Below are 17,500 nucleotides of genomic sequence, written 5' to 3' on the forward strand. Positions count from 1 at the left end.
TCATTTTTCTTCAAATTTGTGAAGGGTGTTTGCTTGTCCCTAGACCTGTTCCACTGTCTCAGCTGGTTAACTTAGCTTCAACAGGGCAGTATAACCACAAATGAAGTTCACAAGCTGTTGGTTTTAAACAGTCATGAACTATATTTCTAAGTGGTAAAAACAGAATGAACTAAAGCGGGGTAGCACAAGCTAACACAAGTAGGACAAAGGTGGCGGTAAATCATTACAATGGTTCCTAACAGGAGTGGCCAATATTATTACAAAATGTGTGCAGATTGATAGGATCATCTCCTTGATGTGTTACAACAGTGTGGGAAGTTTCATAGGAAATCTATGACAAGTTCTATTTCTACAGAATCACCTTAAAGGGACACTTCACACTGGATATCAAAATTGGGCATGCATCGAATTCCATGCATTTTCTGGCCCTAGGTGGAGAATCTCTAATTATCCTGTTCAATGATATGAATGATGTTGTTAAGATAATATATGACCTAGCTTACCACAGCTAAACACATATCTACTTAAATAAACAAAGCATTAAGATTTAATTCTTTTTAACACCTGTTCTTGTGTCTCACCTCCACTTTGGAAAAGCTCTTTTGACATCCAGTTCTCCAGTTTCTATATTTACAACAGGGTGATATACAGGTGGCTTAAAGATAAATCTCTGAAAGACAACATATCGAATTATGTAATGATGCATTTATTAGCAAATACTATACAAAGCATTCCACGTATCATTCATTCCTTCACGTCTTAATATGGGATATAAATCAAAGTCAAAAGTTGCCAGTTCCCACTTAGGAGCTGGCCACCATTGGGTCCCGTGGTCAGAGGGTTTGAGCCTTGTTCAAGCCTGAATTTCTTTTCAGGCTTTCAGCATAACAGTTGCTTAACTGATGATCTCCACCTCTCATGTATTCAATTTCCATAAGTTCAGACACATGAAAATTCTCGTATATTCTATCAATCATTCAATGTGGGCTCGCAAAATAAAAAAATCCAATAACTCTGTAACAAGAGTCAAACCTATCACTTTTCATTTCCTTAACTGGTTCACCTCCAGCGTTTCTAAAATGAGGGTAAGGGTAAAACCAAGGGTGAGGGTAAGGGTAAGGATGCGAATACAGAAAGTATCCTAAACATGCATTAAAGCTAACCTTAGGCCTAAAAACCTTTGTTAGGCCTAATTAGGCCTCAGGTTAGCTTTTATGCACATTTACTACAGCTCAGTGATATACAAGAGACGTTTGCAAACTATTGTAGGTCCAAGTAACAATACCATTCAGCCAAATTGTTTGTGGACTCCCCAACAACCATTTTTCATGTCAACATGCAATGCTCCCCCCACCCCACGAATGTTGAGTGCAGTAAAACATGGGTATGGAGGAGGCTGTACTGCCTGGACTAAAATCCCCAAATGGTAGAGTACCGATGGTTCTCAAGCAATGTTTAAGACTTCCTAACATAGGGAAAACAATGCTTATTTCCTTAACGACATCTGCAAAATAAACATTTGCAAAGAGGCTGTAACTTACAGGACATTCTCCATCTGGAAAATTCTCTGGAATTGTCATCACAAACTTGAAAATACCATCTTGATAAGAACCCATCCTAATAAATATTACTCCATACCAGACTAAAAATAAACAAAAATGCAACTTTAGACAAATAATAATATTAAATTGCAAGTTTTTTCATATTGATCCTTCCAGTAGTATATAATTATTTTTTTGCAATGGACTTTAAAAGGACAAAACCAGTTGACTTCTGTATCATTTATAGGGATTCAAGTTCGCCTTTGTGTTATTCTAAACACTGCAACTTTCTTATGAAAACCACCTCTTAAAAATAAACTGGATAAGGAAGTGGCTAAGTAACATTCAGGTTTTGGAGAAAACCAGTTTCTACCTCCTTAACTCTTCCCCATCTGCAAGTAATCTTGACTTATTGATTTTACTCTGGCTAACAACAGATGATGGCAATAGCAACTTTATTCATTCAACTCAATGAAAGGGAAGGATACCAGAGGTTATACCTATTGAGGGTATCTGCCCGCAGCCATGTTTAGTTGACAGAAAGTCAGTTTTGATGAGGAAAAATCAGAGTTTCCAGAGAAAAACCCTCAGAGTGAGATTGAGATCAACTGTAACTCAGCCCACTGACAACCTCATGGCCAAGACCAGGGTTGATCCTGGGTCACAAAGGCAGGTGCAGTTGATGACCACTAAGCCATCGATCCTGATTTGCCGATTGGGGGCGCTTTACGTGTGAATGGATTAAAAATGGTTATCACTGTAAATTTATAGCTCAACGAGAAGAAATGGCATTTTAATCCTCTGCTACCTAAGAGGGCAACTTATAGATTTTTCTCTGTATAACACCAGATGATTTTCCTGGTCATTGGGGAATCCCATAGCAGTGAAAATGTTAACAACATCAATGTCTAAATCAAAATAATTTCTTGTCCACTTTAACCTCCTTCCCTCCTATTAGGGACAAATAAAGATTTTACTTTGTGTGACGCCAGATGGTGTTACTTGTCAATGGGGAATTTCTTCAGGACAAAAATGGATAAGAAAGCTCATTCTTTAATGACAAAACTCATTGTGATGCACCTTGCTGTGCGTACATTTAACCCTCTGACACCTCAAACGCCCTAGGACACCCCCAGATGGCGAGTAAAATCACCTGGCATAATAGACAAAGTAAAATCTTTTAAGTCTCACTCCCGGGGGTCAATGTGTTAAGTTGGAACTCTTTATCACAATGTTATTCAGCTTTCAGTGCTGTTTATGGTGGAAATCTAACTAGACTCCCAAAGTAACTTAATTGCTCTAAGACTTGGGTTTACTGAAATCATGTGACTGGCCTTAATTAATTAAGAAACACATACTCAAAGGCGACTTGGCAGCTGGGAGCACATAAACACCCGGCAGCCTTTGAATTCGCAGCTGGTTACTGTCAAGATAAAGAAAGAAAATAATAATTAAATGAAATACAAAATTTGCAAGCCAGGGTCAAGAATAATAAACCATACATGCAAACAGTAATTCTGCACAAATTTATAGCGAGCAGACAAAGACATTTTAACCTCAGCACATTATGTTTCCACAATTACTATATAGCCAATGGTCGTGAGTGATGTGAAAACCAAGGATGAACAATCAATGGAAACAGATCATTGAATGAATCAATGATGATCAATCTATTGTAAAGTTATGTGCATTGATAATCCATTGTCAAAAAAATTGGTGATGGTTGCTCAAAAACTGCTCTGCAACTGCTAGCAATAAATGAGGAAACCAGTTATCTAATATATTATTATTAGTCATCGTTAATATATATAATTGGTATGGATTGATATTAATTGTTGTTGAATTAATAGCAAGTATATACTAAGCTCTCTTTGTAAAGGGCCAGCCACTTATTTGCAGGTGCCTATCATGTATTGTGAAGTCTGGTCCTTTAAATAATGCTACAAGAAAGGCAGGCGCGACTGTTTCTGTAGAACTGTACAAAATAAAGGGAAGTGGGAATTAATTAAGAATACATACGAATTTATGCATTGTTCAATTTAAATTAAATGAAACACACCCCACTTTTTGTACCGAATTAAACAGATCAAAACAATAATTAACGACTTACTATTCGGCCATTAATGTGTACTCGAGAAAATAAGGTCCATACGCTCTGACTTGCGACGGATTAGTGCCAGGAGATCTCTGTCTTGCAACTGAAAGATTCATGGACTTTTCCTCTTCCGGAGATGGAACAGGCGGTAGAGACTTTCTCTTATTTCTTGGCGAGCTCTCATCACCATTACTTTGTGACTGCATTCCGTTGTCCATTCCGTTGTATTTCGAGCCAGGTGGTTGTTTCGATTGTGACTTACCACTTTGAGTTTCATCTAGATCGCCAAGAAAGAGCTGAGAGAGAAAACATGTATAGATTTTTTCCGATCGAAGTTCAATGCAAGAACCGGCAGGAGATGGCAAACCAACGGCAATTTATATATTTTTCGCGCAAATAGTAGTTGAAACGTTGTTTTAATGGTAAATGATATTAATTTCACGCAATTGACAGTAATCAGGTGTTTTTCTCCTGATTTGAAGCTGGGTTTAAATTCAGAGCAACAGCATTAAACGCTTACAAAGTAAACAAAACTCTTTTGCAAGATCTTACGCCTCTTCACAAAATATTTCGTGGACCGAGAATATCTTTTTACCTTCTTTCGCAGATGATGAGTAACGTTCAACATCTCTCATCAAAACCATGAAACGCTCTGAAATGCTGCCCATAGGTCAAAATCAATTCAACACAGTTGCCCACATTTTAAACAGTTATCAAGACTTCGTTTAAGCGATGCCTGGACAATTTCGGACATTGTTTAACATGTAAAATTCATTAATATTTATCGTCGATCGTTGACAGTGTTCTTGGCGGCCATTTTCAATAAAGGTCACGTGCACTGCCATCGGCTAATTGGCGGAAATCTTCGTATATACTTCGCGCGTTACTCGGACGATGAAATTCCATGATGGCGGCTGGTGAGACAGTAGAGGTCCTGCAATCACTCATAGATACCCTGGAACTTTGCGCAGGAAAAATAAAAGGTTACGTGCCTTTAGATAGCAGCTGTATTCTAGAACACCCGTTCACATTCTTTCATATGACTAGAAATTGTACGTGTTTGATGTACTTAATATTAAGTCTGAATTGAGGGTCTTTCGTTCTCACAGAAGGAAGCTTGGGTCAAGTTATGGAGGACTTGGAACTGAGTTTTTCCTTGGAGGAGTTTTGGCTGAAAATAGGTACGTTAATCTTTGTTTTGTGATAATGCGTCCGTAAACCTGAAATAAAAGTTAACAGGGAAGGTGCATGAGGTGCTGATTAAAAAGGAAAAAACAATTAACAATTAAGATTAACTTTACTTTTTAAGGACGGTGCCTACAAATTCAAAGGTATTTTTGCGCGGTCTACTGAATAATAATAATGCAGATCTTGACAAATGTTATTGAAATCCAAAAAGAAAATTGGGGGTAACCGCGCATTTTTCGAAGATAAATAATCAACGTACAATATTCGTAAAAAAATTAAAATACAAATTAGAGCAATATATGTATGGCGTTCTTTTCCAAATTGAAGATCAGTTATCTCTGAAAAATGCGTGTTTACCCCGAATTTGCTTTTTGGATACCAAGAGCACTTGCTAAGTTCTGCTTTCTCCACATAGTTTTGAACCGCGCCAAAATATCTCAGGGTTTTCAATAAGAATTTTAATAGGCGACAAAAACTGAGGAGTAGGCAGAGAATAGAAAAGTGCACTTTCTGTAGCTGAAGGCACAAGTTTGTAGGGGGGGTCCCAGAGAATCCTCACCTGGGAAATTTTTGAAATTTGGGCCTCTTAGAATGTATTTCCTGCATTCTGGAACACAAATTAGGGTATTTAAAAGAACACTAATATCGTTAAATTTCGGCTTTTTATTCATAGAGATTACATTAAATTAATGCTGTAATTTTTTTGGGGAAAATTCAGTTGATGGCAAGAAATATTTTAGGTTTCGAAAACACGTTAAAATAGCGTGACATAGCCTGTTTAGGGCTCCTGTGCATTCTTTTCAAGTGCATGCAATGCATTTCGTCTGTCGTGACCGAAAAGAATGCTTCAAATGTAGTTAGCAAATCTGGCAGCTTACACCAAGTACTAGACAGCTAGACAAAAACATGTGTGCTTGATCCTCAATCACCTCCTTTTACATGGACAGGAAAACGAATCGCCGCTGAAATTACTCAGAATTCAGGTGCTTTTTCTGTTATTCGTGAACAAATCCTTACCAATCAGGGGCTCGTGTTTTGTGCAAATGTTTCTCATGTTATTCGTAAAATTTGGGGTAATTTCTAAGGAAAAGTAGGCGGGGAGTTCACATGCAATAGACCTTTTCGGCTTGTACATTTTGTTTTCCCAATACAGATCATGTGATAATACTCAGGAGGTTTAATCTTTTGTTTTGTTCATTAAAATGAGGGCATGCAAGCACGAATATGCCTGCTCTTATTGAAAACCCTGATATCCCTGTATTAATAAGCACTACCCATAGGAAATCCAAGTATCTCGATATACGCAGAACGTATGCGCAATAACAATAGTAGGCACCGTCTAAAACTTAAGTTTTTGAGGTGGGGTTAACAGATTTAGAGCCGTTGATGAGTTTATTTTTCTCTGACTGTACCAGAAGGTTTTCTCTCTTAATTTTCAGGAATGACTTTTAGGGCTGTTTCCAAAGAAGCCACTAAACTGACTGTGGTCTTTTCCAAGCATCCTGCTCCATCTGTTGATGTAAGATTCTGCACATTCCTTTGAAGGAAAGGGAGGAGTTCTACTTCAAGGCCAGTATTGGCCAGTTTTCTATTCTCATGGTTAAAACAAGTATGGAATATGAAAGGAAGTAGCCTGCGTAGCAAGCGTTCTAGTGCGGGCAACATTTTTTATGTTTTGAATTGGCCATGCAAGAAGTGGGACGAGACAAAAAATAGGCCAGAACATCAAATATCTTTCATATTCTCCCAGGAAAATGCTTGCTATGCAGGCTGAGAGGGAAAAATTATTTCCTGCATAATCCTCTAGTTTGACTGCAATTATAATAGAAAACCTGTCCCTTTAGAAACACAAGGGAGACAGCGTCAAAAGTGATTTGCGTATAGACACATTTAAATCTCACTCTGGCTGTCACTTCATCTCTTCCTTATTTTGTAAAATTTAATGTTGCCAACTGGTGACACCTTGCCAGTTCAGTTTTCCAACCATGATGCAATGGGATTTATTTTTGATACATTACGTAATAATTTATTTATGAAGAATGCCTTTGGAGTGGCATGGCAAATAAGTAATTCTTTACTCTTCAGGAGTTGCAGTGCCTGTTGACTGGCTTTGAGACATCAGTCGTTGCCATGCTGACAATTTTTCGTTCCTTGCCACTCTCACAAGGTAGTTAGCCAAATACATTTAGCACTCTATATTTAAGTAACAGTAAAACCCTCTAGTCTTGTAGGAAGCAGTGTGGTCCTGTGAGTCCACCACACTTTCTGGGGTTTTTCAGCATGCAAGGGGAGCAGGAATGGTGCATTGGTGAGTGCACTTGCCTCCCACAAATTTAGCCCAACCTTGGCGTCACATGTCGGTTGCATTTGTAGGTTCTCTACTCTGCTCCGAGAGGATTTTCACTAGGTAGTTCGGTTTTCCCTTCTCCTCAAATATCAATGTACGATTTGATTTGAATTTCTGTTGTGTCCGCAATCAGTGCCCCAGTGCTTAATACAGTTGACACTTACGGTAACCCATCAACTCCCGAACCACCCCCTCCCCCATTTACGAGGCATTAGGTCTCGTTACTCCCATGGGTCAATAGGTTAAGTAAAGTTTATTATTATTATTATTATTGTTATTATAATTATTAGTATCTCTGATTCTTCTTGATTCTTCTGTCATATTCACCATTAGTGCCGGATCCCGTCCAGGTATTATTATTATTATTATTATTATTATTACTTGAAATATTTCTTGACCTTCATTGCCGGTGTACAGTGCATTTGTGTGGAAAGCTGTAACTTTCTCATGTAATCTTTATTCTTTTGGTCTTGAAGTTTTGTCTTGTGGTGTGGTTTGTCATTACCTGGTTAGGTATTGTCATTTTGTGACAAGGTTTGATGGTTACGCGTTGAGTTTGCTATCGTCATATGACAAGGTTTGATGGTTATGTCTTGTGTTTCCATCATGATGTGTTAAGGTCTTCTTTTGACGTGCTGTGTTTACGTTTTATGTGGTGAGGTTCTTTTATGACGGTTGAGTTTCTCCCTGTATGTGATTATAAACACAGCACGTCAAAATATGACCTCAACACATCATGATGGAAACACAACATGTAACCATCAAACCACGTCATACAATGACAAAAGCTCACCACGTAATGACAAGACTTCACCACATAATAATTTTGCCACAGTACACTATGACGGAACTCCAAAACATCAAGCAAAACTTCAAGACCAAAATAATAAAGATTACATAAGAAAGTTATGGCTTTCCATACATTTGAGTAGAGAATGTGCTATATAAATGATACACATGGGCACATGGCTTTCCGTGGGGCTTCCTTAACCACAGTGCTCATCATGTTTTTTTAGGCGTGAATCTTCACAAGAAGCTTCAAGAATCTGTCATCACTATTGTAGAAGACTGCCAAGCTCTTGCTGAATCATTTATCAAAGAGGGCTGTTCAGGGTACAGTACTTACTGAAAATAAAAATGCTTCTCTTCCCAGTTCAGTTCTTTTTTCTTGTATTACTCTTGAAACATAAAAAGTCAGTGTTTCAACATGCTTTTTGTTTCACTTGTCAGTGTTGCAAGTTTGAAGACCCAGTCAACAGGAACACTATGGGAACACTGTGACAATTCTCAAAAACTTCCAAAAGGTAAATGTGATCAACTGGGTCTTCAACCTCTGTGTCTTTGGTGTTTTTTTTTTGTCAATTTCTTGAATTGTTACCTATTTCTGAGGCTTGAAGGTTTCCTTGATTTTGGAGTGGAAATCCCACTTGCAAAAAAATGAGAATCCTCTCATTCATTGCAAAATGATTAAGAAAAAGCAAAGATGGTTCGTATATTGTTAGCTCATGTTGTTGCAAGGAATGTTATGGTGAGCAATAATTGACCAATAAATTATAATTGTTGGAATGTAGATTAATGGTATAATGTGCAACCAAGAATCATGTCAGACTCATTTACTTAAAATTATTCATTGAAGCCTTAATTTTAATTGCTGGCAAACATGAAGTAGTTATTTCTTCAGCTGCTGGTTTCTTTCGTGTTTGCTTTTGTTTTTGCACTCCTCAGATAACAAGGAAGCAGTTGTTGCAGTTTTGAATGCTAACTCTGAGCTTGTGAAAGATGCTCTCTCTGAGCTGGATCAGGTATGCGTAAGCATTTTTTTTTTCACAATGTTGGCATGGAACTCACTTTGTTCATCATGCATTGGTATGTCGTATTTTCATTGCAGGCACAGAAGTGTAATGGATGTCAAAGTGACAATGATGATAATGATGTTCCTGATTCCATTAAGAAGGGCTGGTCAAATGAAGACAGATTACTTGTTTCTCCATGTACTGGACTTGTAAAAGTTAGTGTCTCTAGAATTTTGAGTTGACAGTTACACGTTAATAACTAACTTTCATTTGTTCTGCTTTGATTTGATGAGCTAATTGGACAACTGAAAAGAAGCTGTTGTTGCGGAATCGGTACTGAGCACCCATCCAGTCTTAGGGATGTTGTATGTTTCAGTCCTGCCTAGGATTCTGATGTTTCAGTTGTCCTTTCACATGCTGAGAAACAACCTCCAGTAGCTTATCCTCCCTCTCCTAGGCGCATTGTGTAGATTAGGCAAGTCATCGTTTTGACTGAGTTTATTGACAAATTCACAAACCAATTTGCTCTTAAAAACAGGGTGGCACGCCGAGCATACAAATGTGTCACATAAAGTAAAAAACAAGAAAAACATCAGGTGATGCCAAAGGCGCTAAAAATGCTAACAGGGAGCCCAGCCGCATCGCATTACACAGTTATTATCTATTGCTGCATTTTAAAATTTAGCCAGCAGACTCTTTGTCTATGTCTATGTCTCGGTGATTTTTCTATTTTAGCTTACGTAACGAAATTCGACAATGTTTTCAATGTTATTTTATATACTCTGCTCGTTTAGCGCGTGTTTTTCTCTGATATGGATAATAAGGATGTTTCCGGGAATTGACAGCGTGATTGCTTTTAGATACCTTTAGTTTTATAAAGAGCGTTGTATCAAGACAGTTTTCTTGAGTTGATGCGAGATCGTGATTGTTGTGAGACTGTAATTTTAGTAATAAAACATTACAAAGCTTACTTCTGGGACTAATAAGTTGGAGAACACTGTCATTGGGTGGCAAACATTCTCCAAATATGAAGAACCTAGACAAATGGCTCAACTCCGCAAGAATTCGTGAAGCTCATTGGGTAGTCTAGAGAGTGCATCTGGCCGGTGGTGTTACTTCAAATCCTGCCTTGGAATCTGATTTCTCAATTGTTCTTTCGTCTCTAAAACCTAGGGCTCGGTTCCTGCAACATATTTGAACCAAGGACAAAAATATTAGGTATCGAAATAGACTAGGACAGCTTCACATCTATAGAGAAGTTCCCTTTTGGGGCAGATACACCATTATGTTCATAGGGAAGCTCTATCTCATGATCGGTCCATCCGCCAAAGCAACGTTGTTTAGTGTTTTTAAATCTAGGAATGTAATGAGGCATTGTTATTTATTTCAGGCATGTCGATCGTGTATCAAGAAAGTTACTTGTGCAATTCAAACTTCAGGTCAAGTTACATCAGTGGAAAATATTCAACAGTTAGATGAAATGGCAGACGAAGTCTTGAGAACTAGTCCAAGGTGAACACTTGTGCTAAGCGCGACGAAATTTGTATTGCGGGAAAGTCTGAGAAAAGGAACATTTTTGCATCGCATAACGGCGTTCTTCCATCCGCCCATAGGTGTTCCCCTTCTTGCTCGATGGTTTGAGGAGCAGGCCTGGGGTTCGAAACGACTTTTTCTCCCAAAAAGGCCACTTCATTTTCCGCCCTGCCGTTTGTAATGAGGCGCGTGTTACCTTACTAATTGCTCAGAAAGGCTAAGTTTTCTCTTTCATTGCAGTGTGGACGACATAGTTACGAATCTTTACTGGCCGATGAATCACCAAAATGTTTTAGAATCTGTAAGTCAACTTTCTTGCAAGTGACTTTTAAGGCGCTGTTTAACACTGTGCAATTTTTTGTGCAGCTTGTCTCGCAACGGTATTTCGAGACAAGTTGCACGAATCATTACCCAATATAACATACCGTGCAACGGACAAAAACTTTGCGAGACCAGTTGCAGCAACCATTGCGGAAGCAGGCGGAAAGTAGAGTTGAGTTTTACTTTCCGCAACGGTTGCCACGAATTTTTTAAGCATTGCATAGTGTAACATCTATCCAGCAACTTGTGTCGCAACGATTTGCGGCACGAGCCGATGAAATGTTCCTTTACCCTCTTATGATCAAATTATGCGATCATCGGAACGAGACAAGTTGCATAAAACGTTGCCCAGTGTAACACACGTAAAACGACTTGTTTCGTAATGTTAGAACGTTTGTAGAAATGGCGTTGCGAGACAAGTTGCAAGAAAACTTGCACAGTGTAACAGCGCCTTTAGATCTTTTCTGTTTTGTTTTTTATTCTTCTCACAAAACTTACTTTTGTTTCCGTTATGTTCAGGCGTCTAAACTAGCTCAACAGTTAAAGGATGTGCTGAAGAAAGCAAGGTAAAACCCAATTTTTAATGCTAAAGTAGCTCATTCGCAAGGTCTCTCTTTCCGCTTTCCTGAAGCCAGAGACTTGAGACGGAACAACGGTCAGTTCTTTTGTGAAGAATCTGACGGGAATCACTCTACGTACCCAAGTGGAAACATTGAACTGTGACTTCCCCAGCCTGTGACATCATTTTTTCATCACAGCTTGGAACTGTGTTTGGCGTTTCACTCTCTGAAATCAAGCAAAAGCCAGGGTGCGACAACTAGTTGCAAAAATGATGAGACACTTCCTAGCATAAAATCTTTGCTAGAAGGCTTCTCTCGCATATATACCACTTTCACAAATGGCGACCACCATTACATTTTTTTGTATTTATGTTAATTAGACCCACTACCCTCATTTTGAAACGAATATCGGTTTGAAATGTGCTCGTCGTAGCGAGGCTAGAAAGGCTTATTAGCATTAAAACATGAGAACAGTTTTATTTGGTCGCCATTATGAAAGAGGTCTATAACACAAACCCCTCCCTCTCCTTCTGCACTGTTATTCCTCTAAGATATGAGCATGACCAGGGAGAGGGGAGAATGGGACGCTGGGCTAAATGAGATACAGTCTCAATTATTTGCAACTGGCTCTAGTAACCTACGTTAAAACTCAATTGTCGCATTAAGGACGGTGCCTGCTAATTAAAGATAATTTTTCCCCGATGTGTGATTATGCAGGAAATGGAGATCTTAACAAGTGTTATTGAAATCCAAAAAGAAAATTGGTGGTAACCACGCATTTTTCAAAGATAATTGATGAATAATATTTGTAAAAAACTTTAAAATACAAAGCAATGTATGACGTTTTTTCTCAAATTGAAGCTTAATTATCTCTCAAAAATGCATGGTTAGCCCCAATTTTAGGTAAAGGTACACGTTATGTCGGAAGTTCCTTTACTCTCTAGAGAGTACTCTCCCAGGAAGCCGACGGTGCGCTCATTTTACCCCGCTCTTTCCATCAGTGCTCCGTTTTAAGGGTATTTAAAGCTACTTAGGCTACACTGAAAGGAAAGAAGTCGAAACAAGGGATATAAGATTCGGGGCTCAAACTCAGGACCTTATGCACCAAGGCCGCGCACTAACTGACTGTGCAACCCTTGCTCCTCAAGAGCACTTACTAAGATGTACTTGCTCCGGATAGTTTTAAACCGCGCAAAAATATCCCTGTATTAGTAAGCATCACCGATAGGAAATCCGAGTATCTCGAGATGCGCAGGACGTATGCGCAGTAATAATAGTAGGCACCGTCATTAAGATGGTGACAGATGACGATGCTAAAGTCAGGCCTGTTTTAGGTGGTAGGTGTTTTTTTTGTGTGTTTCGGCGGTCCGCAGGGCACTGTGCAATATCCTGACTCCTTACAAACGACGAAAATACTAAAAAGACCGCCATAGTGAGGGGGCACCCATATACGGGGCCGGCCCACCAACATCGCTGGGGAGTCAACTCCTTTGTTGGTGATCTCAACTTGGAGGTGTTTCTTCCCATCACGAGATTCTTCTTCTTGTGGTGATCTGTGGTGTTCTCCACTTCACACATTTTGCAACAAAACTGCTCAGTAGTACATGCAAGGGTTGTAGCTGAAGAACGGCTGGGGTTGGAAACAGAAGGCTATCGTGTGCCATGATTAATTTACTTTTGTTTTCTTTCGCAAGGATTTCTCATTTTACCGTGGATTCAGACTCTTCATGGCTGGACTTTTTGACCAAAGCAGTTGATCACAATTTGGATAAACTCGTGATAATCTCGCAGGAGCATGGAGTTTCGGAGACGTAATTCGACAACCTTAGAACTTTAGAATCAAGTAAACTAAACTATTTGGAATAAAGATTTTACGAAAAGCTGACAGGCCCTGTTCTTGAAGAGCGGGGCTCATCTCACAATGACGGTAACAGCAGGCTGTTTAAGAATAGCTCATTTCCGAGTTGCTGCATGCCTCAGTTTCAAAGCGAGTCCTGGCGCACAACCATTCAAATGGAAGTGAGTTGCATGTTCTTATTCAAATCAAACTCATTTCCCTTACAATAGTTAAGCACCAAGACTCACTTCGAAATCGAGACAAACAGCAACTCGGAAGTGGAGTCGTGTCGTAATTCATTGAACGGGCTTCAGGATTGGCCAAAAGAACATTAGAACGAACAAAGATAGCAATGAATTTAGCCCAGAAAACAATAGGAAGTACGACACTATACGGCCAATGAAGGTGTAGTGTTTAACAAGAGGTACGACCTTCGGAAATGGCCTATTTAGTACAGTAAATAGTTTTGCTAATTCACATTGAAATTTCTTAAATGGCGTGTTTGATTGTTAAACGTTACAGGAGCGGTGAAATTGCCTGATTCTACTGCACTATCGCCTGGTATGTGTGGGCTTAAAATGGCAGCTCTAAATGTTGCAAATTGAGTCCAAACACATCCATGAGCTCGGAATTCTGCACGCGAGTAGCCCTTGTTGCTATTATGAATTTTCGCGACGACAGCAAAGTGTTTAACTCAAAACTGGGATAACAGACCATTTTACAGTTCTGTGCTCAGTTACCAGGCCTTTGAAGGCTGGAGTTGACCTTGCTTTGATACAAACCTCATTGCTTTTCTTATCTAAATTATGTTGTAATGCTAATGAATTTTAATTTACATAAGAAAAGCAATGAGGTCTGTATCAAAGCAAAGTCAACTCCAGCCTCGCCTGTGTTCAAAGGCCTGGTAACTGAGCACAGAACTGTAAAATGGTCTATTACAGTGAGAATTCTCGTGACCCGAATAAAATGTTGTCAAAGTGGGACAATAGTTTTAAATGCCATTGACTTTACATGAAAGGCGGATTCTTACGAAAGACCCGGGCGAAAGACCTCCGGGAATTACTTACGACTTGACGAAGCGAATGCATGAAAGAACCATCTCATCTGGGCTAATTAAAAAGTCTTCGCAACAAGGCAAACGGTGTCAGGAGAATTGCAATAGAATTTGGAGCAATTTCAGAATGCAGGACCATTTGGACGCGCTGCTATGTTGACGGCCACCGCGGCCCCTAGTCGACTAGGCACATGATAGCCGCATATTGAGAGAAGAAAACAAAATAAATCAATAAATAAGCAAGAAGGAGACTGGGGACAGTGATAAAGGTCTGCAGTCACATAGTGAAATAAGAAGACTTAGAAAATGGAGTGAAATGGACTGCCACCGCAGTCCCTTAGTGAATGAAGAAAACTGGAAAAAGAGGTTAAATTGACTGCCACCGCAGATACATACATATCCTTAAGGAGGAAAAATTGATATAGATCTATAGGTCCTAAAGAGAGATGATAATTGACTGTGGGACTGCGGTGGCAATGTGTTTTATGTTGAATTTAAGTGGCCCTGTATTCTGTAATTTAGATCTTTTATTACCAAAAATAATTTAACGAACGGAGAAAAGATTCTCGCCGATCTATGGGGTTTCGCGCGAGAGAGAATCGTCCTTAGAGACCGGGGAACGATGAGAGGCGGCTGTATTCGCAGATAAGAAAACATTTGAAGAATGTCACTGAAATTTGATTTACATCACTAGGTCGTGTTTGTTCTAAGGCTGTTTTTACTGACTATTTATGTGCCCTAACCCATTGACTTCTGGGAGTGAGTGACGTTTAACGTTTTATTGCGTTCGATAGAACGCGGTTCTAATACAGACTGAATTGAGACTTTTGGGACAACCGGTGCATCGATCTTGAGACTCCAAATTGTGCCCCCCTCCCCAAGCAGTGGCATACTCGAATGACATCATCGCCATTATTATTTTAACAAACCAAACCTACCAATACTCGAACGCACTCTCTAATCTACGATTATTGCTATTTACATCCGTTCAGAAATCACTGGTGATCCTTGCAATCTGAATGGCTCTAAGCAGTGCGATTTATTCCCAAATCGCACTAATTTTTGCTCTAAGTCGCATCTTTTTCCCAGCCAGTGAGAAAGGAACACTAAAACAAAACGACCAATCGAGATTTCAAGGCTTGCTTAAGGTAACCAATCAAATTGCAGGAAACTGAAAGACCAAGAAATCCATTGTGCGGCGAACTTTTGTTCCCAACTGGATCAATAAAATATTGGTACTAACTAAAATCCTGTATTTTAGCGATTAAAATAATTATTGTGTGATTTCTAGAAATGATCGCGCTGTTCCCTCGTTCCACGATTTTAGACCAAATTGCACTCCACTCAGTTCAACTACCATTATAAATCCGTGAGCCCTAAAATATACCAATTATACATTACACATCTGAGCATCTGTTATGTGGGTGCTTTTTGCTGCTCACACCCTAGTTGGAACGGGATTTTACCCTATAGATTAGATATAATCAAGAGTCCATCACTAGCCTGCGAGTACGCTCTCTCTCTTCAAACTGGTCAAGTCTCCATCAGCGGCAGAAAAGTACCGTCGTTATCATCTAAGCGTGAACGCATGACGGGAAAACATGTTCTTTGAAGTTTGAGTTTGGCAGCCGTTAAGAAAACAGTTGAAACTTTGCGCGCGATAGGTCGAAAGAATTTGAAGCACACTTTATTATCAGATTAGGGTCAATTTCTTAGAAAAAGTCTTCGATGTCCAGTCTTGCCGCCATTCTAGAAACATGTGCATGAATATCTCTCAAACTTGGAATGATTGAAGACAAAACTTGTCACGCTTGCAGCCAATTAGAGCATGTTTTCCCGTCGCGTATCCACGCTTAGATTGAAACAACGGTAGACCAAATCGGCTAACTAAATAATGTACCCAATTCAAACCTTTTGAGAATAAAACGTTTGGTTCAAGGTATTTCCATATCATTTGAATGCGAACGTTCCAATGCAAATACAATAGACAAAGAATCTTAACGCGGGAAGATTACAACTTTTGGGATACAACTTTTGGATCACTGGTTATTTTCCTGCAAAACTTGGTTTTAAAATAGACACTTCCCTAACGATGATGGCAGTGTGATGGGGATAAACCCGATAGCATATTCTTACTGTTCACTGACTCTGAGGCGATGGTCCCTTGGTATAAAATAGGTTCCCTTTCAGGGCATCTTGTCAAATCTCGCTGATGAAGTTTGTGTGGTCAGACGAAACCGGTCGGAGGAAGTAAAGGAAGTTGACAGAATCTGTTGCTGTTTGCTGCTCACTGGTCTTTACTTTTAAAAAATTGTCTGAGACACCTTAACAATTCAGGCGCCTTCGACGGGATTCGAACGCATGATCTCTGCGGTGCCGGTGCAATGCTCCATTCCAGCCGCCTGAATTTTTCACTGAGACAATTGCTTAAATTCTCCTGATAAGTGCTAGGATCACTTCAATCTTTCGTCTATGACCTGCACTACAATTACACATTTCTTTCCTTCGGCAATATCGCCGTAACACATCCATATGCATCAGTTGCCTTAAGAGAAAGTGTCACGCTATTTCTGTCAAACGTCAAAGCACTAAAATACGTCTTTGTATCAATCAAGACCAAATAATAATTGAAATGCACTGAAGCTATTCTTTGTTATTTGCATCCATGGATGCAGAGGATGGAAATGGATTGAAAGTTAAAAACTGGGGCCAGTTTTTTTAAGTTTCGAGATTGTGTCTGCACAAAGTCGAATATCTCTTCGTGGCATACATATATTGCATATCTTGTCAGTGGATTGTTTGAGATGTTGTACGTGTGAACCAAAGTACCAATTTAGATTTTTACCCAGTTTTGACCTACAAACAGCAAACTTAGCATGACAGTGGTCCTTTAAGCTCTTCCTCAAACTGCGATCGTCCATAGCTACCGCTTGGACGATGGTTGATAAATCTAAATATAAACATTGCTAGTGCTAATCACCCTTACTTGCAGTCGAGGACTGAATTGCGAAGGGCGCGGCTCACGACATCGGGCTGAAAGCATACAAAGGCGCCTCTAGCTACCGCTATACGGTCCATGTTTGATGTCGGAGCACAGCACCACAGCTAGATCTTAATTATTAGCTGTGAGTCGATTTTGATGAGGGAGGAAAACCGGAGTACCCGGAGAAAAACCCTCGAATCCGGTTAAGATCGACTGAAACTCAGCCCACATGCTGGCCGAGGCCAGAA

The 17,500-nt window shown here is 39.5% G+C and overlaps 2 protein-coding genes across 2 annotated transcripts in view; one reads left to right on the forward strand and one right to left on the reverse strand.

Annotated features, from left to right (window-relative positions):
* Window positions 1–4,473, reverse strand: part of LOC138022246 (protein AKTIP homolog) — a 10,003-nt gene extending 5,530 nt beyond the window's left edge. The window contains exons 1-5 of the mRNA XM_068869325.1: window positions 4,232–4,473; window positions 3,652–3,932; window positions 2,900–2,964; window positions 1,542–1,642; window positions 582–670 (exon numbers count right to left, since the gene is read on the reverse strand). Coding sequence (XP_068725426.1) covers window positions 582–670; window positions 1,542–1,642; window positions 2,900–2,964; window positions 3,652–3,932; window positions 4,232–4,264 — 569 coding nt within the window. The 5' untranslated portion in view covers window positions 4,265–4,473. The remainder of the gene's footprint in view (window positions 1–581; window positions 671–1,541; window positions 1,643–2,899; window positions 2,965–3,651; window positions 3,933–4,231) is intronic.
* A 3-nt stretch (window positions 4,474–4,476) lies between these two features.
* Window positions 4,477–13,729, forward strand: LOC138022245 (cyclin-D1-binding protein 1 homolog). Its single transcript, XM_068869324.1, has 12 exons — window positions 4,477–4,619; window positions 4,746–4,817; window positions 6,264–6,343; window positions 6,910–6,991; window positions 8,188–8,284; window positions 8,402–8,475; window positions 8,897–8,973; window positions 9,060–9,179; window positions 10,355–10,476; window positions 10,738–10,798; window positions 11,338–11,384; window positions 13,073–13,729. The coding sequence occupies exons 1-12, from the start codon at window positions 4,541–4,543 to the stop codon at window positions 13,191–13,193; spliced, it is 1,032 nt and encodes a 343-aa protein (XP_068725425.1). The 5' UTR covers window positions 4,477–4,540; the 3' UTR covers window positions 13,194–13,729.
* The last annotated feature ends 3,771 nt before the right edge of the window (window positions 13,730–17,500 follow it).

This window comes from Montipora capricornis, chromosome 10 (genome assembly GCF_036669925.1).
Source record: "Montipora capricornis isolate CH-2021 chromosome 10, ASM3666992v2, whole genome shotgun sequence".
In the NCBI taxonomy this organism is placed as follows: Eukaryota; Metazoa; Cnidaria; class Anthozoa; order Scleractinia; family Acroporidae; genus Montipora; species Montipora capricornis.

Bases quoted from the DNA above. Each gene is read 5' to 3' on its own strand.
- LOC138022245 (XM_068869324.1), top strand. From the start codon at position 4,541: ATGATGGCGGCTGGTGAGACAGTAGAGGTCCTGCAATCACTCATAGAT. The intron at 4,818-6,263 runs GTACGTTAATCT...CTTAATTTTCAG, and splicing joins GGAGTTTTGGCTGAAAATAG to GAATGACTTTTAGGGCTGTT. The intron at 6,992-8,187 runs GTAGTTAGCCAA...ATGTTTTTTTAG, and splicing joins TTCCTTGCCACTCTCACAAG to GCGTGAATCTTCACAAGAAG.